Genomic DNA, 25,203 nt, shown 5'->3' on the forward strand with positions numbered 1-25,203 from the left:
TCTGCCAGCAGCTATACAACAGCATATAAGACATGGTATGGCTTGAGCCCCTTAGTGAGCCAGTGGAAGGGAGTTCCCAATCAATGAACGTGTCAATAACAAACAGGATCCAAATACAAGAGGAGGTCCACATAACCACACAAAGGACATTCCTTGAGCATCCAGATCAGGAGATCAAGGAGTCTGCAGCACTGGGTCCCAACACTGGGACTCTTAACACATAAGGCCACTCACAAGACAGAAAGTCAAAGCAGATCAGTCTAATACGCAGAAACAAACAAAAACGGACAACTAAAATGTGGAGACAAAGAAAAAAAAAAAACAACCTACCAAAGGAAAGGAGGAACTTTCAAAAAGACCTAAGTAAAATTGAGGCAAGGAATTTATGAAACATACAGTTCAAAGTGATGGTTATGAGGATTCTTAAGGAACTTAGAACTACATGGAACTTAGGAGGAACTACACTCGCATGCAAAAGGACATAGAAACCTTGAATAAGAACCAGTTGGAAATGAAGAATGCAATATCTGAAATAAAAATACACTAGAAGGAATTAAAAGAAGGCTAGATGAAGCAGAGTATCGAATATGCAAGTTGGGAGACATAGTAGAAAAACAACACCCAGTCAGAGCAACAAAATGACAAAAGACTCAAGAAGAATGAGGATAGTTTAAGGAAGCATCGGGACATGAAACAACAATATCGCATCATGAGGACACCAGAGGGAGAAGAAAGGGAACAAGGGATATAAAACCTGTTTAAAGAAATAACAGGAATTTATCTGTAATTTGGTGAGGGAGAGAGTCATGCAGATTCAGGAGGCACATAGATCCCAGTCAAAATGAACTGTACATCTAAAAGAACTAGAGGAAATGCAAGCAGCAAAGCCCAGAGTAAGTAGAAGGAAGGAAATTACCAAGATCAGAGGAGAATTAAATGACATAGAGACTAAAAAAACAATCCAAAGATCAGTGAACCCAGGAGCTAGTTTTCTGAAAAGATAAACAAAATTGACAAACCCTTACCAGACTCAACAAGAAAAATAAGAGAGAACCCAAATAAATAAAATCAGAAATGAAAGAGAAGTAACAGTTTATAGCACAGAAATACAAAGGATTGTAAGAAATTATAAAGAACAACTATATGCCAAGAAATTGGATAACCCAGGTGAAATGCAGAAATTTCTAGAAACATGCAGTCTTCCAAACAGAGTCAGGAAGCAGAAAACCTGAATAGACTGATAACAATTAGTGAAATTGAAGCAGTAATCAAACTCCCAGCACAGGTGAAATTTACCAAACATTCAAAGAAGAAAAAACACCTATCCTTCTTAAAATACTCCAAAAAATTCAAGAAGAGGAAAGACTCCCAAACTATTTTTATGAGGCCAGTATTATCCTAATTGCAAAACCTGATGAATATTGTTGCTAAAATCCTCAACAAAACACTAGCAAAATGGATCCAGCAATACCTTAAAAAGGTCATACACTATAATCTCGTGTGATTTGTCTCAGGGATGTGTATATGGTACAATATTTGCAAATCAATAAATGTGATACATAAACAAATGAAAGACAAAAAAAATTACATGATCATATCTATAGATGCAGAGAAAGCATTTGATAAAATCCAGCACCCATTTATGATGATAACTCTCAGCAAAGTGGGAATAGAGAGAGAATACCTCAACATGATAAAGGCCATAAATGAAAAACCTACTGCCAGCAACACTCGGGCAAAAACTAAAAGCATTTCCCTTAAGATCAGAAACAAGACAAGGGTGTCCACTTTCCCCATTCGTATTCAACATAGTACTGGAAGTCCTGGCTACAGTGATCAGACAGGAAAAAGAAATAAAAAGCATCCAAATTGGAAAGGAGGAAGTAAAACTCATTATTTGCAGACAACATGATAGTATACATAGAAAACCCTATTAGCTTCACCAAAAAACTACTCGAGCTAGTAAGCGAATTTGGCAAAGTTCTGGGATAAAAAGTCAATATTCAGTAGTCAATGGCATTTTTGTACACCAACAATGAACTATAAGAAAAAGAAAGGAAAAAATCTATAGCAACAACAATAAGAGAGTACCCAGCGATAAATTTAACCAAGGTGTTAAAAGACCTGTACTCTAAAAACTAGAATACTGAATAAAGAAATTGAAGATACTAATAAATGGAAGCACAGACCATTCATGGATTGGAAGAATTAACATCATTAAAATCTGCTTACTACCCAAAGCAATCTATAGATTCAATGCAATTCCTAATAAAATACCAATGGCATATTTCACAGGTCTAGAATAAATATTCCAAAAATTTATATAGAACCAAAAAAGGCTCCATACAGCTTCAGCAATACTGACAAAAAAGAACAATGTTGGAGGGGTCACAACTCCTGATATGAAACTATACTACAAGGCCACTGTAATTGAAACAGTCTGGTACAGGCATAAAAACAGACACAGCTCAATGGAAAGGAGAGCTCAGAAATAAACCCATGTCTCTATGGTCAATTAATATTTGACAAAGGATGCATGAGCATACAATGGAATAAAGACAGTCTCTTCAATAAGTGGTGTAGGGAGAACTGGACTGGTACATGCAAAAACATGAAACTATACACCAACTTATACGACACACCAGAATGAACTCAAAATGGATAAAAGACTTAAATATAAATTGAAGGTTCATAAAAATCCTAGTGAAAAACATAGTATAATTTAAGATATCTCACATAGCAGTATTTTAGCCGACGTATATCCTAGGGCAAGGGAATTAAAAGAATAAACAAATAAATGATTCTATATCAAATTAAAAAGCTTTTGCATGGCTAGATAAACCATTATCGAAATGAAAAGGGAACTGACTGTATGGACATATCTGCCAATGATACATTGACAGGGGTTTAATCTCCAGAATATGTAGAGAATTCATATGACTCAACACCAGGACAAATAATCCAATTGAAAAAATGGGCAAAGGACCTGAATAGACACTTATATAAGGAGGACATACAGGTGGCCCATAGACATGTGAAAAAATGCTCAACATCACTAGCCATCAGACAGATGCAAATTAAAATCACAATGGGGTATCATTTCACACCTGCCAAAAATGCTGTCATTAATAAATCAAACAGCAAATGCTGTTGAGGATGTGGAGGAAAGGGAACCGTAATGCACTGTTGGTGGGAATGGACTGGAACAGCGACAATGGAAAATAGTATGAAGTTTGCTCAAAAAATTAAATATGGGACTGACTTTTGACCCAGCAATCCCACTGCTGGGATTATACTCTAAGAATCTTGAATTGCCAATTCCAAAGAATTACATACTGCAATGTTCATAGCAGCACTGTTTACAGCAGCCAAGTGCTAGAGACAGCTGAAGTGCCCATCTCTAAAGGAGTAGATTAAAAAAAACTTTGGAATGACTTCTGGCCATGATGGAGGAATAGGTAGATACTCTTTACCTCCTTGCACAACCAAAAGAGGGAGAACAGCAAATTTAAAAACAATAAACAAACAGAACTGCTAGAAAATAGAACTGTATGGGAGTCTGACAGCCAAGGAATTAAAGAAGAAACATTCATCTGGACTGGTAGGAGGGGTGGAGACGGGCAGTCGGGGCAGAGGATGTGTGGCAAGGCAGCGGCTGGAGGAATGGGCTGGTGAGGTGGCAGCTGGTGGACTGGGTGGTCCCACTTTTGGGTGTGGATAAACTGGAAGGAACAGCTGGGGAGCAAAACACACTGCACAACCCAGGGTTCCAGTGTGGGAAAAAGAAGCCTCAAAACCTCTGGCTGTGAGAACCTGTGAGGGTGGTGGTGGTGGGAGAAGCTCTCAGCCTCAAAGGAGAGTCTGCTGGAGAGACCCACGAGGTCCCAGAATGTACACAAACCCACCCACCTGGGAATCAGAACTGGAAGGGCCCAATTTGCTTGCGGGTAGTGGGGAAAGAGACTGAAAGCTAGCGAAGAGCCAAGCAAGCAGCAGTCTTCTCTCTCTGACCCCTCCCCCACACAGAGCATCACAACTCAACGACCTGGGTTGTCCTACCCTGGCAAACACCTAAGGCTCTCCCCGTTCCATGGTAACAGGAGCACTGAGACAAAGAAATAGGGCCAAATGAAAGAATAGATCAAAGCTCCAGAAATAGAACTAAGTGATGAACAGAGAGCCAACCTCTCAGATGCACAGTTCAAAACACTGGTAATCAGGATTCTCACAGAAATGGTTGAGTACGGTTGCAAAATAGAGGAAAAAGCGAAGGCTATGCAAAGTGAAATAAAGGAAAATATACAGGGAACCAGCAGTGAAGGGAAGGAAACCAAGACTCAAATCAATGATTTAGAGCAGAAGGAAGACATAAACATTCAACCAGAACTGAATGAAGAAACAAGAATTCAAAAAAAAATGAGAGGCTGAGGAACCCCGGGACAACTTTAAATGATCCAACATTAGAATCATAGGGGTGCCAGAAGGAGAAGAGGAAGAGCAAGAAATTGAAAACTTGTTTGAAAAAATAAGGAAGGAGAACTTCCCCAATCTGGCCAAGGAAATAGACTTCCAGGAGATCCAGGAAGCTCTGAGAGTCCCAAAGAACTTGTACCCAAGGAAGCACATACCAAGGCACATCATAGTTACATTACCCAAGATTAAAGGTAAGGGCAGAATCTTAAAAGCAGCAAGAGAAAAGGAGACAGTTACCTACAAAGGAGTTCCCATAAGACTATCAGCTGATTTCTCAAAAGAAACCTTGCAGGCAAGAAGGGGCTGGCAAGAACTTTTCAAAGTCATGAAAGGCAAGGACCTACATCCAAGATCACTCTATCCAGCAAAGCTATCATTTAGAATGGAAGGGCAGATAAAGTGCTTCCTAGTTGAGGTAAAGATAAAGGAGATCATCATCACCAAGCCCTTAATATATGAAATGTTAAAAGGACTTATCTAAGAAGAAGAAGATCAAAGCTATGAACAGTATAATGAACCTAAGAAATACAGAAACAAAAACAAACTAAGCAAGCTTCTAGAACAGGAACAAGAATCCCTGAAATGGAGATCACATGGAGGGTTTTTAGTGGGCTGGAGGGGGGTGGAGAAGAGGGGAAAAGGTAAGGGGAATAAGAAGCATAAATAGTAGGTACAAAATTGACAGGGGCTGTTAAGAATAGTATAGGAAATGGAGAAGCCAGAGACCTTATATGTAGGACCCATGGACATGAGCTAACAAGGAGAGGAATGGTGGTTTGTGGGGCAGTGCAGGGTGAAGGGGAACATGGGAGGAAAAAAATGGGACTACTGTAATAGCATAATCAATAAAATATACTTTAAAAAACTGGTACTTTTACACAATGAAATGTAGCAGAGAAAAAGGAATTCCTGCTTTTTTGTGATAGCATGGATGGAACTGGAAACTGTTATGCTAAGTGAAATAAGTCAGTAGGTTAAAGACAAATATCTCACTTATAAGAGGAATCTAATAGAGAAACTAATGAGCAAAATGGAGCCAGAGGCATGGAGTCATGGAATAGACTGATGGCTGTAAGAGGAGAAGAGGGAGGTGGGGAATTGTGAGAGAAGGTGAAGGTATTAGTTAAGGAACATTCATGAGGTACCCATGGACAAGGACAACGGTGTAGGATTGACTAGGGGTGTGGGTGGTAGGCTGGATGAAGGGATTTAAGGGGGAGATAATGGGACATCTGTTTAGGATAAACAAATTTAACTATGAACTAAATCTCCATTTATAGACAGATAACACTCTGGTGAATTAATACATGTAAATGAGTGCCAAATCTTCCTTTGTATGACCAGATGCATATACTTGTAGTATAGAAACATATTGTCTTTGTCCTCATGTGTTTCTTTGTATACTCTTACTAAACAATGTGTTTATTGAATGTCAGAGTCCTGACAGTATGTGAGAATGTATGTTTGTGCTTCTTGTACAAAGAACTATTTATCAAGTATTTTTCTTCAACATAATTTATTAAAGTCTTTTTGTTAAACTTTGAGATTTGTTGTAAATTTAGAAGGAAAAGGATTTGAGATGGATTTATCCTGTGCTAAATGTTTTTGTATATGCCCTATTGTTTTATACAGGTAGATCAGGAAATGGTTATAATAAACACCATAGGGACTGAGGAAGCCAATATAAGCTGAAATTAAACAACAGGCACTCTTTGGAATGGTTGTATTCTAAGGCATTCTTAGTTCCCAATAAAATAGTGGGAGATAGATGTGATTTTTTCCTATTTCTTATTGCAATATATTAATATACTTTATATTGTATTTGACATTGTTGCAGATCTAAGTTTCCAGACGGCTGCCCGAATATTGGCTGCTCCTACTGAATTAGCTTTGGTTGTTATGAAAGATCTTAGTCAAAATTTTCCTACTAAAGCCAGGTAATGTAGAATAATAAGGTTTCGAGGCATTCATCTCCTGAACATATTCCTAATTATCTTCATGTTTGTATCCAAAATGAAGCAATTAACATATACAAGTGTTTAGAAAAGGAAAGTTACCTTACTTCTAACACCATACTGCTAATGGTACTCTCCTGAGAAGGTGGCAAAATTCTGTATTGTATGGTTGAAGAGACCCATATTGGTTGTATACCTGGCACCACACTTCGTAGTTTTATGAACTTTGTTAATAAACACTTTCCTAAGCAGTGAAATGGAAATAACAGTAACTGCCTTTCTGGATTGGATGAGTTAACAAAATCTAACCATGTCAGACACAACCAATCTAGGGTCTCACATGGATGATAGTGTTTTTCTTTCTAAGAGTTTCGTATATACCATCTTATTTAATCTTGATGAAGAAAATGGTTTATAGAGGCTGATTTACAGAGTAAGATTTTGAATACAGCTTTTCCAATATTGCTTTCAATTGTATAATTGTCCTCCACATCTCATAAATGCAAGGCAAAATTGTTTTAAAAGTCACATTTTTAGAATTTCTTTATTTGATTAGTCTTGAAAATACTTCTCACACAGGACTTATAAATCACATAGTATATTCTCCTTTATCCCGTTTTTACCACAGGTGCTGAAATAGAATGAGCTGTCTGTTGCCTTAATTTATTTAACATCATTTAACCTGTGAGTTGTAGAGATCATATACAGGAATAAAGTTGCATATACTTAACTAAGATCTTGGAAATAACTGCACTTACACTAAAATGCTGCCATAACAGCTACTTTTCCTTGGTATTATATCTTGTAATGATGAAAAAATGCACATCTGAGAGGAGAAATATATTTATCAATTGTAAATGTTTAAAGTTTGTTTTCATAATTTATTAAGCAATTTATTAATTCATACATAAATATAGGGAAATTGAAGATGTTTATGTCAACTATTAACCTAAGCACTGATAATATTTTTATTTCCTTAGAGCCATAACAAAAACAGCTGTGAGTTCAGAACTTAGAAGTGAAGTGGAAGAAAATCAGAAGGTAATAACAAATGGGAAATAGTGGCCTTTCTGTTTTGTATTATATCCTTAAAGATGAGTAAGTCTGAGGTAAATCAGTGACATTAATAGTTTTCATCTTGTTTGATCAAAGATGGTGGTATTTTGATTCATTTCTGTAATCTTTTTATGTTTTTACTTTTTAATCAAAGTAGAATATGAATATCATTTAAAGCACCAAATGGTGCCATCTGTTTATCAACAAAAATAGCTCCCCCTAACATGTCTCACTTCATGTTGTGTCCCTTCTCTCAGAAACATCTCCTTCCAACTCTTGCTGATTCTTCAGATTTGTAACAAGCGTAAATTGGTATTTATTTTTGAGATTCAGACTTATTTTTGACATCCTAATTTAAAGATGAGGTTTAACTTTTATTGCCCTCTCCCACGTCTGAAACAACTCCATATTTGCACTTTCCCAATCTTTTCACTTTCCCTGTATTTTTGTGTCGTGATTTTATCAATTTTTGATCTGCCCCATTATGGACTGGTTATTTATGTTTAGTGCATAGCAAGTATCCCAGGGACCTCCCTTTAACCTCTTCTGTTCAATCTCCTATTCCTTGAATTCCAGGTGTTCTTTGTTTTTGTTTTTTCTTATTTTTGTGCAGCAAATCATTCCTTCTTTAGAAAAAAAATTTTATTGTCTTTCTTTCCATTATCATGTAGTCCCCTTATACTCTCCCATTCCCCCTGCAATCACCAAACTGTTGACCATGTCGTGAGTCCTTTTTTCTTTTTTCTCAGTCTCTCTACCCTTTAACCTCCCCACCCCTTAGCTCTCATCCTGCTCTCTATGAGTGTGTCTTTATTTTCTATGTTATTTCAGTTTGTTCATTAGATTGCACATACGAGTGAAATCAAATGGTATTTGTCTTTCTCTGACTGGCTTATTTCACTTCCCATAATGTTCTTCAGGTCCATTCATAGTGTCGCAAAGGGTCAAATTTTCTTCTTCTTCTTCTTCTTTTTATGGCCAAATAGTATTCCACTGTGTAAATGTCCCATAGTTGTTTTATACACTTATCTACTGATGGACACTTGGGCTGCTTGCATATCTTGGCAATTGGAAATAATGCTGCAATGAACATAGGGGTACTTATGTTCTTTTGAATTAGTATTTTGGGTTCCTTTGGACATATTCCCAGAAGTGGGAGGTCTGGTTAAAAGGCAGATTCATTTTTAATTTTTTGAGGTATCTCCATACTGCTTTCCAGAGTTGCTGCACCAGTCTGTATTTCCACCAGCAGTGCAAAAGGGTTCCCCTTTTTCCACATCCTCATCAGCACTTGTTTGTTGATTTATTGATGATAGCCATTCTGATAAGTGTGAGATAATATCTAATTGTGAGTTTAATTTGCATTTCTGTGATCATTAGTGATGTTGAGCATCTTTTCATATGTCCATTGGCCATCTGTATGTCCTCTTTGGAGAAGTTTCCATTCAGGTCCTTTGCCCATTTTCAATTGGGTTGTTCTTAATTCTCCTTTCAATTAGTTCATCATTGGCATATAAAAATGCAACTGATTTCTAGATATAAATTTTGTGTCTGGCTACTTGACTGAACTCATTGATCAGTTCTAGCAGTTTTTTTGTGGAATCTTTGGGGTTCTCTATGTACAGTATCATGTCATCTACAAATAGAGACAGTTTTACTTCTTTGTTTCCAATTATGGTGCCTTTTATTTCTTGTTCTTATCTGATTGCTGTGGTTAGGACTTCCAGTACTGTGTGGAATAAGAGAAGTGAAAGCAGACATCTCTGTTGTATTCCCAATCCTAAGGAGAACGCTTGTAGCTTTTGCCCATTGAGTATGATGGTGGCAGTGGGTTTGTTGTATATGGCCTAATTATGTTTAGATATGTTCCCTCTATTCCCACTTTGGTGAGAGTTCTTATCCTAAATGGGTGCTGGATTTTATCAAATGCTTTTTTGCATCTATTGATATGATCATGAGGTTTTTATCCTTCCTTTTGTTTATGTGGTGAATCACATTTATTGATTTGTGAATGTTGCACCAATCTCACATTACCCTGGAATAAATCCTTGATCATGGTGTATGATTTTTTGATGCATTGCTGTATTTGGTTTGCTAATAGTTTGTTGAGGATTTTAGCATCTATGTTCATCAGGGATATCGGCTTACAATTTTCATTTTTTGTAGTGTCTTTACTTGGTTTTGGAATTCAGATAATGCTGGACTCGTAAAATGAGTTTGGGAACTTTTCCTCCTCTTCAGTTTATTTTTTAAAGACATTACTTATTTTTTTAAAATATATATTTTGTTGATTATGCTGTTACTGTTGTCCCATTTTTATTCTCCCCTTTATTTCCCTCTACCCTACAGTGCCCAAGCCCCCCAGCATTACCCTGCCCCTTAGTTCATGTCAATAGGTTATATATATAAATTCTTTGGCTTCTTCATTTCCTATACTATTCTTAATCTCCCCCTGCCTATTTTGTACCTACTATTTATGCTTCTTATTCCCTGTACCTTTTTCTTCATTTCGCTCCCTCCCCCTTCCCTCTGTTTTACTGTTCATCATTTTTGATCTTCTTCTTCTTAGATAAGTCCTTTTAACATTTCATATATTAAGGGCTTGGTGATGATGATCTCCTTTATCTTTACCTCAACTAGGAAGCACTTTATCTGCCCTTCCATTCTAAATGATAGCTTTGCTGGATAGAGTGATCTTGGATGTAGGTCCTTGCCTTTCATGACTTTGAAAAGTTCTTGCCAGCCCCTTCTTGCCTGCAAGGTTTCTTTTGAGAAATCAGCTGATAGTCTTATGGGAACTCCTTTGTAGGTAACTGTCTCCTTTTCTCTTGCTGCTTTTAAGATTCTGCCCTTACCTTTAATCTTGGGTAATGTAACTATGATGTGCCTTGGTATGTGCTTCCTTGGGTACAAGTTCTTTGGGACTCTCAGAGCTTCCTGGATCTCCTGGAAGTCTATTTCCTTGGCCAGATTGGGGAAGTTCTCCTTCCTTATTTTTTCAAACAAGTTTTCAATTTCTTGCTCTTCCTCTTCTCCTTCTGGCACCCCTATGATTCTAATGTTGGATCATTTAAAGTTGTCCCGGGGTTCCTCAGCCTCTCATTTTTTTTTGAATTCTTGTTTCTTCATTCAGTTCTGGTTGAATGTTTATGTCTTCCTTCTGCTCTAAATCATTGATTTGAGTCTTGGTTTCCTTCCCTTCACTGCTGGTTCCCTGTATATTTTCCTTTATTTCACTTTGCATAGCCTTCGCTTTTTCCTCTATTTTGCAACCGTACTCAACCATTTCTGTGAGAATCCTGATTACCAGTGTTTTGAACTGTGCATCTGAGAGGTTGGCTCTCTGTTCATCACTTAGTTCTATTTCTGGAGCTTTGATCTATTCTTTCATTTGGCCCTATTTCTTTGTCTCAGTGCTCCTGTTACCATGGAACGGGGAGAGCCTTAGGTGTTTGCCAGGGTAGGACAACCCAGGTCGTTGAGTTGTGATGCTCTGTGTGGGGGAGGGGTCAGAGAGAGAAGACTGCTGCTTGCTTGGCTCTTCGCTAGCTTTCAGTCTCTTTCCCCACTACCCGCAAGCAAATTGGGCCCTTCCAGTTCTGATTCCCAGGTGGGTGGGTTTGTGTACATTCTGGGACCTCGTGGGTCTCTCCAGCAGACTCTCCTTTGAGGCTGGGAGTTTCACCCTCGCCGCAACCCCCGCAGGTTTTTACCTCTAAAGGTTTAGAGGCTTTCTTTCTTGCACTGAAACTGTGGATTGGGCAGTTGCTCTCGCTCTCCAACTGTTCCTGCAGTTTATCCTCCTACAGATATGGGACCACCCAGTCTGCCAGCCGCTGCCTCGCCCACCTGGTTCTCCAGCCACTGCTTTGCCGCCCATTCTCTCTGCCCTGGCTGCCAGTCTCTGCCCTTTCTACTGATCTGGATGAATGTTTCTTCTCTAAGTCCTTGGTTGTCAGACTTCCCTACAGTTCTATTTTCTGGCAGTTCTGGTTATTTTTTGTTTATAAATTTATTGTCCTTTTTTTGGTTCTGTGAAGAGGCAAAGTGTATCTATCTACCCGTCCCCAGTCTTCTTAAATTTATTGAGACTTGTTTTGTGTCCTAGCATGTGATCTATCCTATAAAACATTCTATGTGTATTTGAAAAGTATGTATATTCTGTTGCTTTGGGGTGAAATGCTCTGTAGATCTCAATTAACTTTATTTGATCTAGTGTGTTATTTAAGGCTACTGTCTCCTTGTTGATATTTTGTCAGGAAGATGTATTTGAAGTCGATGGGGTGATAAAGTTCCCAACTATGACTGTATTTCTTTTGATCACTCCCCTTATGTCCATGAAGACTTGCTTTATGTATTTAGCTGTTACTATTTAGGGCTCTGAAATGTTTACCTGGGTTAAATCCTCTTGTTGGATTGTTACCTTTATCAGTATGTAGTGTCCGTCGTCGTCTCTTACTATAGTCTTGGTTTTAAAGTCTATTTTGTTGGATATAAGTATTGCTACCCCAGCTTTTTTTTCCTTTCTATTTGTATGAAATATCTTTTTCCATACAATTATTATAATCTGCTTGCATCTTTCCATCTGTGGTGGGCAGCATATATATGGGTCTTGTTTTCTTATCCCTTAACTACCCTATGTCTTTTGGTTGGAGCATTTAAGGCTTTTATATTTAAGGTGATTATTATAGAGGCGTGTATATGGTGCCATTTTATCGTTAGCCTATTGTCCTCTGGGTTTTTTTTTCCTTCCCCTTTTTGTTCTAAAAGCAAGCCCTTTAACATTTATTGCAATACTGGTTTCGGGTTAACAGACTCCTTTAGCTTTTTCTTGTCTGGGAAGCTCCTTATTTCTCCTTTGTTTTTAAATGATAGCCTTGTTAGTTAAAATAGCCTTGGTTGTAGATCCTTGCTTTTTATCTCCTTGAATATTTCATGTCACTGATTTCTGGCCTGACATGTTTATTTTGAGAAATCAGATGACAATATAATTGGTCCTCCCTTGTATGTAAATACCTGTTTTTCTCTTGTGGCTTTTAGGGTTCTCTCCTTGTCTTTAAGTCTTGCCATTTTAATTATGATGTGTCTAGGCGTAGGCCTGTTTGAATCCAACTTGTTTGGAACTCTGTGAACTTTGTGGAAAATGTGTTTCTTTCCTCACCAGATCTTTTTGGTCATTATTGCTTCAAATAGGTTTTTAATTCCTTGCTCTCTGTCTTCCTCTGGTATTGCCATAATGCAGATGTTGTTAAACTTCATGTTGTTCAAAGGGTTTCTTAAGCTCGCCTCATTTTTAAAAAATCTTTTTTCTTTCTGCTGCTCTGCCTTGGTGTTTTTTTCCTACCTTGTCTTCCAAATCACTGCATCGATTCTCTGCTTTATTTTACTTACTGTTTCTTCCTTCCAATGTATTATTTATTTCAGGTATTGCATTCTTTATTTCTGACTGGTCCTTTTTTATGCCTTTCATGTCTTTTTTCACGCTATTGAGTGTCCTTATAACCATTACTCTAAACTCTGTATCTGATAAATTGCTTGTTTCCGTTCATCTAATTTTTCTTGTAGAGAATTCTCTTGTTCTGTTATTTGGGGTCTGTTTATTTGTGTTCCTATTTTGGCTACTTCTTGTATTTGTTTTTATGTATTAGGTAGATCTGCAAAGACTGTAGTGTAGGCCTTTGTCAGATGTTGCTGTTGACTGGCCCCAGGCAACTTGTTGGAACTATCAGTGATCCACAGTGTTGCTCCCATGCTGGGCCTGTTTATGTGTAGAAAGAACCAGGATGTATACTAAGGCTGGCTTTTACCAGCTCCCAGGGGATGGTCAGCTAAAGTCTCAGAGCTCCCAGAGTTCTACCTTAGTTCTTATACTTAATCAATGATACAGCCTCAAGCTGTACTCAGCAGCTGGGCTTAAGCTCCATAGGGTGGGGCAGAGTAATTTTTGTGCACAGTGCTATTGTTTTCCTTCAGGGTGATGTCACCTGGAGGGGAGTGGTCTGCAGTATTGGGCATGACTCAGCACAGGGATCCTGGTGGCTGTTCCTTTAGTTCTCTCCCTGGAACCACCAACACCAGACTCTCTTCATGTGTCTCTAGTCTATTCTGCTCTTCTGCTGGAGCCCAGGATAAGTGGCTGCAAACGAAATTTTGTGTGTTAGCCCTTTAAGAGGTTTTCTGCATTTCCAGTCATCTCTTTCTGGAGGGTAGAAACCCTGCTGCTTTTCACAGCCGTATTTTATTTGGGTTCTTTTCCTGGCTCTGATGCTTTAAGCTGGGGCATCCAGCTTGGGTTTAGACCCCACACTTCTCAGGGGATATCCCTGGCTGCTGAGATATCCCTCTAGCACTTTAGCTGCTACCCGTGGGAGCTCAGCCAATCCTCTTACATCTCCTCTGCAGTTCTTTCCAGTGTCATTGTGATGAAGTGTTTTTGTCTATCTGTCCTTGGTTATAAGGCTTCTCTCCAGCTGGTGTTCAATTGGTACTTCTGGGTGATTTCTTTACAATTTATTTGTAATTCCAGATTGGTCCTGGGAGGAGGTTAGTGTAGCTTCCACTTCCTCTTCTGCCATCTTGGGTCTCAACCCCAAATCATCATTCTTCATGAGAAAAGTTGCATGCAAGGTAGATTTCAGACACTGAGAAATCAATTTTCTATTTTTTTAATTAATAATTTGCGGGGTATAGAATGTTACATTGGAAGTAATTTAGAAGTTTGAAGACGTTGCTACTTATAATTTTGATTTCCATTGCGGCTATTGAGAAATGAAGCCTTTTTATGATACCTGGTTTTTCTTTCTGGAATCATTTCGGATCTTTTCTTTTACCCTACTAATTTCACAATTACATGTCATTTTAAAAAGTCTCTGTACAGTTGGGTAGTTGGTAAGTCCTTTAAATCTGCAAAATCATTTCTTTTCTTTTTTTCTTATTTTTGTTTGGAGAGCATGTTTATTAAAGCCGGGGACAGTGAAACAGGGAAGGGCTTAGGATATAAGAAGCAATAGGAGAAAGCCTAGGCGAGCCTTCTTTGACTCTTTGGAAATGTTATAGGAAAGAAATGAGCCTAGGTGAAACTGCTTTGGCTCACTGGAAAGTCTGAAAAAAGAGGGCAGTAGAGACAGGTTCAAGGGATTAGCCTGGGACAAGGTGCACCTGCCCATTGTTCGCTTGGTTGCAAGTGTTGTGGGGACCGTTTGAGTTTATGAAATGCATGCTTGAGAGGGAAAAGAGGTGTGGGTGTGTTCCCAGGTGGGAGAGTGCTGGGAAAATAATTTCCTTTAGTATGGGGAAATTTTTTCCCTATTTTCCAATTCTTTTGTTTTTTAAATATTCTTGGAAGGATTTTCAACTCGTTGTTTGAGCTCTTTACTGTGATTGTCACATTTTTAATTTTCAAGGATTATTGTGGTTCTTGTGTTCATTTTTTTATGGTGTTTTCATATTCTTCTGAAGATTGCAATGGGGCATGTGTATATTTTCTTATTTTGCATAGCCCGCTTTCTCTTAATTGTCCTTTCTTTTTGTTTTGGTCTATTATCTTTAATGTTAGAGGATTTTCAGGATGTCTGGTGATTTGTGACAAGCTGCTCATATTTAAGAATGAGGGAGTCAAAGCTGATTGGAAACTCTGTGCATAAAGCGTTTTGACTGTAGGCTTTCCTGGAATGGCCACTTCTTAGGGAATGCTGGTGACAGTATCTTTTTTTAAAAGCCTCACCCAAGGATATGTTATAGATTTTAGAGAGAGAAGAAGGGGAGAAAGAGAGAGAGAGAAACATCAATCAGTTGCCTCCTGTATGTACCCTGACTGAGGTTCAAACCTGCAACTTAGGTATGTGTTCTGACCAGGGATCAAACCTGCAACCTGTTGGTGTATGGGACGACGCTCCAACCAACTGAGCTGCCCGACCAGGGCCCCAATGACAGTATCTTTAAACCTTTCCCTTTGGGCTGTTTAGTCTCCAGAAGAGGATCTCCTAGTTTTCGGCCTGACGGATGAAGTTTGGCTGCCAGAGTGGTAGAGGTCCAGCATGGTAGAGCACTCAGTACTTCCACTCAGTACCCTATTTTCAGTGTGGAATTCCCAACCTCACTTGTGTTTCATTTCTCTTAGTTTCCAGATTCTCTGTTTTACTCTTTCCAGGATGAGCTTCCGTTTCTTTGCAGTAGAGCGATTCATGACAGCAGTCACCTGCTGTGTGAAATCAGGGTAATCTAAGTGCTGTTATCTTAAAAAGAGTTTCTATCAAAACTCATTCTTTAGCCTAATAATCACCCCTCACACATGCATTCTGTGTGCCCTCAGTTCCTGGTGTTTCTGTTGGCTTTTTTCACTGTCAACCTAGTGTTCAGATTTCTCAGGATTATTAAGGCACTGCTTCTCACATGTCTCTCTTCAGCTTCCAAAATTAGTTGTACTTTTTTCTTTTATGTTCTCTTTGTCATTGTGGATTTTTAACTTTCTAAGAGAGTCCATATTAAAAAAAAACAAACAACTGACGTTTCAAGAATGTTTCAAAAGGGAAGAAAAAGTGCTTGTGTTCAACCTACTGTTAGGGCTCCCCCATCCCCAGGAATATAAAATAATAAATTATACAGGTTATATCTTGGTACATCGTGAATTTTTTAAAAAAAATTTGTTTATTTTTTAGAAAGAGGGGAAGGAGGGAGAAAGAGGGAAAAACATCAGTGTGAGTGAGAAACATCAATTGGTCACCCCTGACAGGCCTCCAGCCAGGGACCTGGTTCCCAACTGAGACACATGCCCTGACTGGTTTGCACCAGGAAGCTTTTGGTTTTTGGAACAACACCCAGCCCACTGAGCCACACCAGTCAGGGCAGTACGTCCTGAATTTTTAATTTTTTTTTTTGAGCAAAATATTTTATTAAAGTATAAAATGCAATATAAAACAAATTAAAAAATTCACAAAATTTTAGTGTGATGAATTTTCAGAAAGTGAACCCAGATCTACAACATCCAGATCTACAAATAAATATGAGCTGTGTTTACCAGGTCAGAGTGTGTCTTTCTTATAGTCAAGGGATTTTGTACTTGCTGCCTGGGAGTTAGTGAACATGGAGTTTTTCTGTCCCATGTAAGATATTTTAATTCTAATTGGTACAAATCTTCATTATCCCCTTAATACTTGTCATTTAATCCTGGCGGGGCAAAGCAGCACAAGCCATGGCTTCTTAATTGTTTGTTTTGTTTTGTTTTGTGTTTCTCCCATGTAATATTAGATATTAAAGTTTATTTCTCTTAGTCTACTAACTGCTGGGGAAAAGGAAGGAACTCAGAAGTCCTTGTCCTTCCTCCCCAGCCCTGTGAGAACCAGGGTGGCCAACAGTCTCAGGGAGCAGCAGTTGAAGGAAGTGCTCCCCTTTCCCCCATGGAGGCCAGGTCTTGGGGAGGTAGGTTGCATGTAGGTGCTGTTCTTAGTACAGCAATCTAAAGTTTCTTGGTGTGCCTTAGTTTGAAAGTTGATGGGAGGTGTGGGGTTTTGAAACCCTTTTGATTAGATCCCTGGACTTTATCAAGAACGCTTAGCTCTTACTGATTGCTGTCACTACCTTGTTTGGCAGCACATGCAGGGAAAAGTAACAGAAGTCCTCTTATGAAAAGTGACTCTTGTCACTTGGCTGATTTACCTCCTCCCCACCCCCATTATAGGAAACAGTTATATTAATTAATGTTGAGAGGAGGGAGGGAGATGGAAGAGAGGAGGGGTGTATGCCACCTAAACAAGCAGTTTCACTAGATAGTATGGTAAATCCGAGTGGGAGTGCATAAAAGGAAATCTTCACCCAACCTTAGGGTTTACTATAGGACATTAGAGGATGCCAACATTTGTACACATAATGAAGCCAGAAGCATGGAAATTTCAGTTAAACATTCTCTTCCTGCTCCTTTATAATTTTAAAAATATTTTAGTATTTCAAGGGAACTTTAGGATTACAGCCTGGAGATTCAGCACTATTCATCAATGGACTTCATATTGATTTAGATACGCAGGATATATTCAGGTATGGATAATATTTCCCATTCTCTGAAAAGTTTTTATAATGTATAGTTCCTTGTGGTGCGTTCAGATTGTTCTCCTTGATGTGTGACATGTTGCCATGCCTGATGACTTACCAGGCCCAGGAGGAGTACGTTTAGGTAGGGTCTATGTTCTCACTAGGATGAGTAGGATGACACTTTGCCATTTTTTTAAATCATAATGTCCATATAAGGCCTTGGTCATAAGGCCCAAGTGTCTTTCAAGAATGCCCTTTTAGAAGCTGTAGTTTTCCTGTTAACTAAGAAAACAGAGAAGAGCAGCATCATTTTACTCTGGGAAGCCTCTACTGTTTCAGAAAGTGTCTGTCTTACATATATTTTTAAATGCATACTTTTTTAATTTTGTTAAAATGTGATTTAGGACTAAATTGTTCTAAATTGTCCTCATGAATTTTTGGAAGGGTTGGTGGACAGTCAAGTGGAATTCACGTTTTATCCTTGGAATTAAAATTGACACAGTTGACACTATGGCTTCATAATAGTAAAGACAGAAGTTATTGCTGATGTTTCAGCAGAAGCAGTTTCCCCAGTGATATTGAGCCTTTTTTTCATATACTGCTTTAAAACAGAGCTAGTGAATTATTAGTAAATGATACTTTAAGAGATTGCCCATATTTGTTTTTATTTTTTTATTAAAAATATGTGTCTTTTAAAATTTTCAGAGTATTACATACTGAGTATTTGCTCATTGTTTAAAGTTTTAAATAGTATAGAAAAATCAAGGAACTAAAAAGTAAAGACTTTATCCTGTCTTCTTATTCCTTCACCAGCACCCGCCCCACCCCCCGCCCCGCCCAACCCCCAGCAAACCTCTGTTGGGTGTGACTTCTTCGAGCATTTTTTCTGTGGTTACATGTGTGTGTGTCTGTTGAAATTGAACTCATATTGAAACATATGTTAAACATATGTAATCTAGTATTTCTTTTTTTGGTGCTTTTCTCATAAGCTCTTTGGAGATAATTGTAGATTCATGTGCAGTCGTAAGCAATAACAGAGAGAGATTACTGTAGTGTAGTGTAGTGTTTTGAAAAATATGCAATGTAAAATCCAGATTTAGTATTATTTTGTACTCAAATTGTATGTCCATAATAGAGATCATTTCTATTCACAATGTAAACATGAACCAGGAAGTATGTCCTATCTGCTTTGTTCTACATACTTTGACAAGATGAAGCAAAGGCAAGAGGGCCCTGTTTTTGATTTGTCAACTAGTTTGATAGGAAATTGAGTTTGAACTGAAAACTTTTTTTTAAATGGCAAGGATTTTTTAAAAAATCTTTTTCTATAAAATACCTTTTTTTTTTTCCAGTCTGTTTGATGTATTGAGAAATGAAGCTCGGGTCATGGAGGGTCTACATAGACTGGGAATAGAAGGTCTTTCTCTGCATAACATTTTGAAACTGAACATCCAGCCCTCTGAGGCTGATTATGCTGTAGACATCAGGAGTCCTGCTATTTCGGTAGGTATTCTGTTAGAGTGTGCAGGGGCATCTGGCAAGGTATTTTGTTAGAATTTTTCACTTGTCTTTTATAAGAGGTAAGTTATTACTGCCATCTCTTTTGTCCACATCAAAGATTTACCACAACTGCTTATATGGAACTACGTGTATTTAATATATTAGGCTCTTAAGTCCTCCAAATGGTTCAGTTATTATGTTTAATATGGTTGAGAGAGTGATTTTTCCACTTTTGTATCTCTCTGTGGTTCAGTGGAACATGTCTTAGGAAAGTATTTAGTTTGTATTTTCTCAGTTGCGTACAAGTCTTGGGTGAGATTCTGTTTAGAAATAGCATTTTTTAGCTAATAAACTTCCTTAAATAGAATTTGATATTTTATATGGGAAGGGTTTATGTAGGTTAGTATCTGCTATATGATGCCTCTGGGCCTTAATCTTCACATCTGTAAAAGAGAGGAGTGAGAATCGAGCTCTCTAGGGCAGTCATGGTGAAAATGAGGTCAGCATTGGAGATATGCTTATACACCCTTAGCACTCTAGTCTTTTTTTTGGTCTTGTTTCTTCTGCATTTATTTTAGGGAAATTTTTTTGAATGAGAAATAATGTGGAACCTAGATGGTCATTATTTGAGTTGTCACCTGGTGATATAACTGCTTTTTGGTGAATACCTGTGTTATTTACTTTTCTGTTAAAAATGTTTTTAATTACAAAGGATAAAGAGAGTAACATAATTAACAACCATGTTTAACATAGATTAACATTTTTAACAATAATGTTTAACCAGATTAACATAATTAACAACCCATCATCATACTTACTAAATGCTAACATTTATTTTGGGTCAGATGTATCATTTACTTGGAAGAAAATAATGTTTCAAAGCCCTCTTTGTATCTCTCCCAGTTCCACCTCCTCCTCCCCGTAGGTAATTCCTGTTCTGAGGTTGGTGTGCATTCCTTCTGCCCCTTATTTTATCATTTTATTCCCTATTATATGTTTTTAAATTTTGAAAAATGCATTATCAGTATCCATCATCCAGTTTCCTTCATTATTCCACAATTTTTTTCAAGACTTGTGTAGGTTGATACATACAGATCTAGTTTTATGAGATGAGGTTTTATATTTTACTGAGTTTTAAAAAATTTTTTTACACATTCAAAGTTTAAAATTGAAGACATACAAAAGAGTGTATATTGAAGTCTCATCGCCAACTGTTCAGTTTTTCTCCCCAGAAGCAACAGGTATTATCAGTTACTTGTGTATCCTTCCAGAAATACTCTGTTTACATGAGGAAGGTAATATACTCATACTCTTCGACCCTGCCATTTTTGTATGAATGGTACATATCATTTCATTATCCACAGCTCTCTTTATGGGTATTAAGAAGTCTGTAATTTTTGGTGTTATAAGCAGTACTATCATGGCTCTTTTTGTTCCTCTCTCTTTGTGCATGCATGTAGACTTTATTTGGGGGTAGTACTAAAGGTGGAGTACTTAATAGTAGAATAGTAATAAATTCTTCAACATTATTAGGTCTTCTCTAAAGTGACTGTTCCAGAAACTGGCATTGGATGAGAATTCCCAGTGCTCTCTATCCTTGCCTACTCTTGGATCTTGACAGACTTTAAAATTTTTTTCAGTTTAATAAGGGTGAAATATTATTGTGCTTTCAGTTTATATTTCTCAGGTGACTAGTGCCAATGTACATTTTTCCTTGTGTTAATTGTCCATTTGAATTTCTTCTGTAATTTCTTATTTATATTCTTCACCAATTTCCATTCCCCATATATTGCTTGCCTTTTGTATTGATATGTTAACATTTCTATATATGTTCTTGACAGAAGTCCTTTATTGCTTTTGTAGGTTGCAAGTATATTTTATTCTTGGCTTCAGTTTCAGTCACTCTTTTTTCTGCTTGATCTTTATTTTTGAAAGGTCTTTTTCAGTGTAATTCTTTTTAAAATTATTTAAGATCTTATTTTTTTCTGCATATTTCACTAATGGTGACTAAACTGTATGCACCATGTTGTGGTCCACGCTCTCCCCCCCACCCCCCCCACCTCCCCGCAGTGGATCAACAATCTGGAGGTTGATGCCAGATACAATTCATGGCCTTCCAGTCTGCAAGAGTTGCTTCGACCCACCTTTCCTGGTGTTATCCGGCAGATCAGGAAAAACTTGCATAACATGGTAAGTAAAATTCTCTATTGTCTGACTATGAGCAGTGTGTCTGCCTTGCCTTCTCTCCTCACTTTTTGTCATATCCTGATGTCCACTTCTCTCCTTTACCAGCTACTTCTCCCTATCACTACCACTATTAAATACATTCTTTTTCTAGCACCATATTCACACTGAAAGGATTTTGAAATGTGTTAATCATTTGTCATTTGTAGGGCTGTGAGATATCAGTGCATTAGGAAATACTTCTCATCCTTAACCTGAAGATTTAGACTGTGTTATTTTAGTTTTAAGATAGGGCTCCCTTTTTACTAAGATGAGTATGCTGCTACTGTTTTTCTTGAGTATTTTAATCCCTAAAATTTAATAGTTCAGTTTCTTCTTTTAAGTAAGTCTGTCAGCTCCTGTCGTTATTCTTTATTTCACTGTTTTAGGCAGATGGTTGGAAGAAGGTTCTTAGTTGGTCCTCTTTTACCCACTCATTTCTTTCTCTTCCCTTATTAGCTCCCAAAGAGATAAGGGGCAAGTTAGTGCCAAGGTTGGCTTCCACAGAACGTTCAAGGGATGCTGTCATCTATACTTTCTTTACTCTTGAAACCACTTTTTTCTTTCCCAGTTAAAATTTCATATGTCTGAATTTTGTTAAATGAGATATTTTTTAAAGCACATGAGAACTTAATGATCGCTATTATTGTCTAAAAATTGAATTCTAAATGAATTCTGAATTCAGACATCCTTAGAAATCTAATGTGAATTTTCAGTGTGGGAGAGTTAATAAAATTTGCGTTTTTAAAGATGTAGTAGAAGAGAAGGAGTTAGCCATCTGGACTGTAACTCCCATGTCACTAGCATAGACCATAAGAAAATCCTTTATCCTTTTAGGGTCATGTTCTTTGAACATAAAGGGAGGGAAACTGCTCTTTGTGTGATTCTTTTCTTATGTGGTTCAAGAATAGCTGGAAAAATAAGGCCTTCAAGTATAAAGATTAAGGGCATTTTTATTGGCTCAGGAACTTTTCAATAAATGCAATTTCATGTGTTCCCTTCCCTTTCCCCTACAGGTTTTCATAGTTGATCCAGCTCATGAGACCACAGCAGAGTTGATTAACACAGCTGAGATGTTCCTCAGTAATCATATACCACTAAGGTAATACTGGTATTGGTTTGATGAGATAGCGTAGTAGGCTGAGGTTTTGTCATACTTAAATGCAAGTATGGTGCTGCTGAATTGTAGGATAATTAACAGTGGGGATCGTTAATGTCAGCTTTATCTTTTGCTCAGTATGAAGCCAATATCTGTAAAGAATTAGATTCTCAGTAATAGAGGCTTACTGTCATTGAATTATTAGTAAGGAACTTGTGCAAAAAATGTTTGTGGTCTGAGCTTGCTTTCCAGTGAAAGGGAATTTTCCTAAGTGAGTGTCCATATCACAAAGCCTATTTTCATTTTCAGTGGAGGTAAAAGGCTTTGCCAACTTTTGTTAGACTGTCAAGGACTAATGTATACAGCATTTTCTAGATGCAAGCAGACACTCTTTATTTCATTTGCATTGCCAAATATACCAACAGGGTACTTAAGTGGTTGGGATTCCCCTGTGCCTTTGAAGAACAATATTTTAAGGTTTTATATGTGTGTTTAGATATTCTCTTATGTTCTGAATAATATCTGGTAATTTTACATGTTGACAAAATTTGAATACTTAGAAAAAATGAAAACAAAGAAAAAAAGAACCCTTTAGCTAACAAATGTTACTGTGTATTCCATACCCAGCACTGAGCGAAATTCTGCAATAATATATAAGCCATAGTTCTACCTTCCTGGAAAAAATATTGTGCATATTTTCAGACACTTTAAGAAGCTATTTGATCAACTCTTAGGTTATATCCTATTAGTTATAAGTTCTTTAGAATTTGAAGGAAGAAAAAGATTTTAGACTGATATATTTGGGAACGATGAAGGTTTCATGGACAAATGGGATTTCAGATAGGCTTTGAAGAAAATAGAGGGTTTTTGCTCTGGCTGGTGTCGCTCAGTGGATTGAGTGCCGGCCTGCGAACAAAAGGGTCGTTGGTTCAATTCCCAGTCGGCACATGCCTGGGTTGTGGACCAGGTCTGCAGTAGGGGTTGCACAAGAGGCAACCACACATTGATGTTTCTCTCCCTTTCTTTCTCCATCTCTTCCTCCCCTCTCTCTAAACATAAATAAATAAATAAATAAAATATTTAAAAGAAAGAAAATAGAGGATTTTCATTAGAATAATAGAGATTTTGAGTTTAATGAAATATTTCATTTAAAACATGAATATATGTTTAGATGAGAAATAAACTACTGGATTATAGCAAGAGCTACGTTTTGATTAAAAGGGAAGTAGAAGAACACAGAAGAGTTGGCTCTTGGTACATAGTGGGCACTAATTTATTGAATTGCACTTAGGGACAAAAAGAGGGAATGTGGTCTTCATATTGCAGTGGTAAGTGAGAGGAAGGCACGGAACTCAAAGGCAATTGGGAGGTGTGCTGCCATCAGTTGGTGGAAAGCCTCAAAACAGACAGGCTGTTGTTTTACTCTTTGAGTTGATATGGGACATACACTGAGTTGCTGATGGGGTCAAGGAAAGGAAGGGGGCAAATCTGAGACTCTCCCTAATGCTACTTGATGAGGGACTGGGAGAAACATTATATAGCTAACAAAAACCCATACTCTTTATAGAAGTTGGAAACTTGGGGAGGGGAATTACTTTGTGAGGAAATAATTAGGCTCTGGTCCTTTTTTTTTGGTCTTCATTAGAAATAATATTTAGGTTGGTTCTGCCTGGAGTCTACTCATGATTTCTGTTATAAGTGGGATTTTAAAAAACAAAGTTATCTAAAAACAAAACTTCTCGCTGCCCCCATCCGCATATGCACACATTACATACATACCTCCTTAGAACTTGACGTTTGCTATGTTTTAATTTTTTTTTCTACTTTTAGACTATAGCTTTTTAAAAATTATTTAACCAGTATTGATAACATTATTATTAAACGTCCATAGTTGACATTAGGGTTCATTTTTTGAGCTGTACATTATATAGATCTTGACAAATATATAATGACATACTTCCACCATTACAGTTTCATATAGATTAATTTCACTACCCTAAAAATCCCTTCCTCTCCACCTACTTGTCCATTCCACCATCCCTCCTTATAATCCCCTGGCAACCACTGATCTTTTCACTGTCTCTGGTTTTGCCTTTTTTCAGAATTATGGTGTATGAGAGGGTACCTCAAAAAACAGAATTATCTTCTGGAGGGCAGGCTCTTTGTAGTACAGGCTTCTCCATTAGTTTAGTGTTCTTGAAACCCATCTGTATCAGTGTACCAGCTGGCATTGTTGTGAGAGGCTGAGTTTGGCTTCAGTGAATTTTATTTTTTGAAGGCTCAGTGCATTTGCCCATTTCACTATGGGTGATTTAGGAACACACCTCCCCACATCAAGCTGAGTGTTCAACAGTATTTGACCAAAAATAGCGTGAACCATGTGCCCCACCCTCCCTATTCTCCTGATGTCACCACAAGTGACATTTTTTGTTTCTGCGAATGAAAAAATGCTAAAAGGGAAATGTTTTGCCAATGTGGAAGAGGTGATACAAAAAACAGCAGAAGCACTAAAAGACATCAAAACTGACAAGTTCAAAAACTGTTTTGAGAAGTGGAAAAAATGTCTTGGTAGGCTCATCAGAGAGAACTTTGAAAGTGACTGCAGTTTAAACATGTAAGAATAAATGCACAGTTTTTAATAAATAAATTCCAGTGTTTTGGTGGTTCCCCCATGTATATAACTTCTTCAGATTGGCTTCTTTCACTTGGTTTACTTTTAAGGCTTGTCCATGTCTTTTTGTGGTTTGATGGCTTAATTCTTTTTATGGCTATATAATGCTCTGTTATATGGATATACCATAGGTCTTTTTTGTTTGTTTTTTTAGTCTATTCATCTGTTGACAGACATCTTGGTTGCTTACAAGTTTAATCAGT

General features: G+C 37.6%; 1 protein-coding gene across 4 annotated transcripts in view; it reads left to right on the forward strand.

Annotated features, from left to right (window-relative positions):
• UGGT1 (UDP-glucose glycoprotein glucosyltransferase 1) overlaps positions 1–25,203 on the forward strand; it is a 161,551-nt gene that overhangs the window by 40,723 nt on the left and 95,625 nt on the right. For all 4 annotated transcript variants that reach the window (XM_054575077.1, XM_054575075.1, XM_054575074.1 and 1 more), the window contains 6 exons: positions 6,311–6,410; positions 7,409–7,469; positions 17,422–17,513; positions 18,860–19,010; positions 21,078–21,197; positions 22,247–22,332. In XM_054575077.1, the coding sequence (XP_054431052.1) occupies positions 6,311–6,410; positions 7,409–7,469; positions 17,422–17,513; positions 18,860–19,010; positions 21,078–21,197; positions 22,247–22,332 (610 nt within the window). The remainder of the gene's footprint in view (positions 1–6,310; positions 6,411–7,408; positions 7,470–17,421; positions 17,514–18,859; positions 19,011–21,077; positions 21,198–22,246; positions 22,333–25,203) is intronic.

The sequence above is a fragment of the Pteronotus mesoamericanus genome, unplaced genomic scaffold (genome assembly GCF_021234165.1).
Source record: "Pteronotus mesoamericanus isolate MK-2021 breed Mesoamerican mustached bat unplaced genomic scaffold, CSHL_Meso_final contig_27, whole genome shotgun sequence".
Taxonomy (NCBI): Eukaryota; Metazoa; Chordata; class Mammalia; order Chiroptera; family Mormoopidae; genus Pteronotus; species Pteronotus mesoamericanus.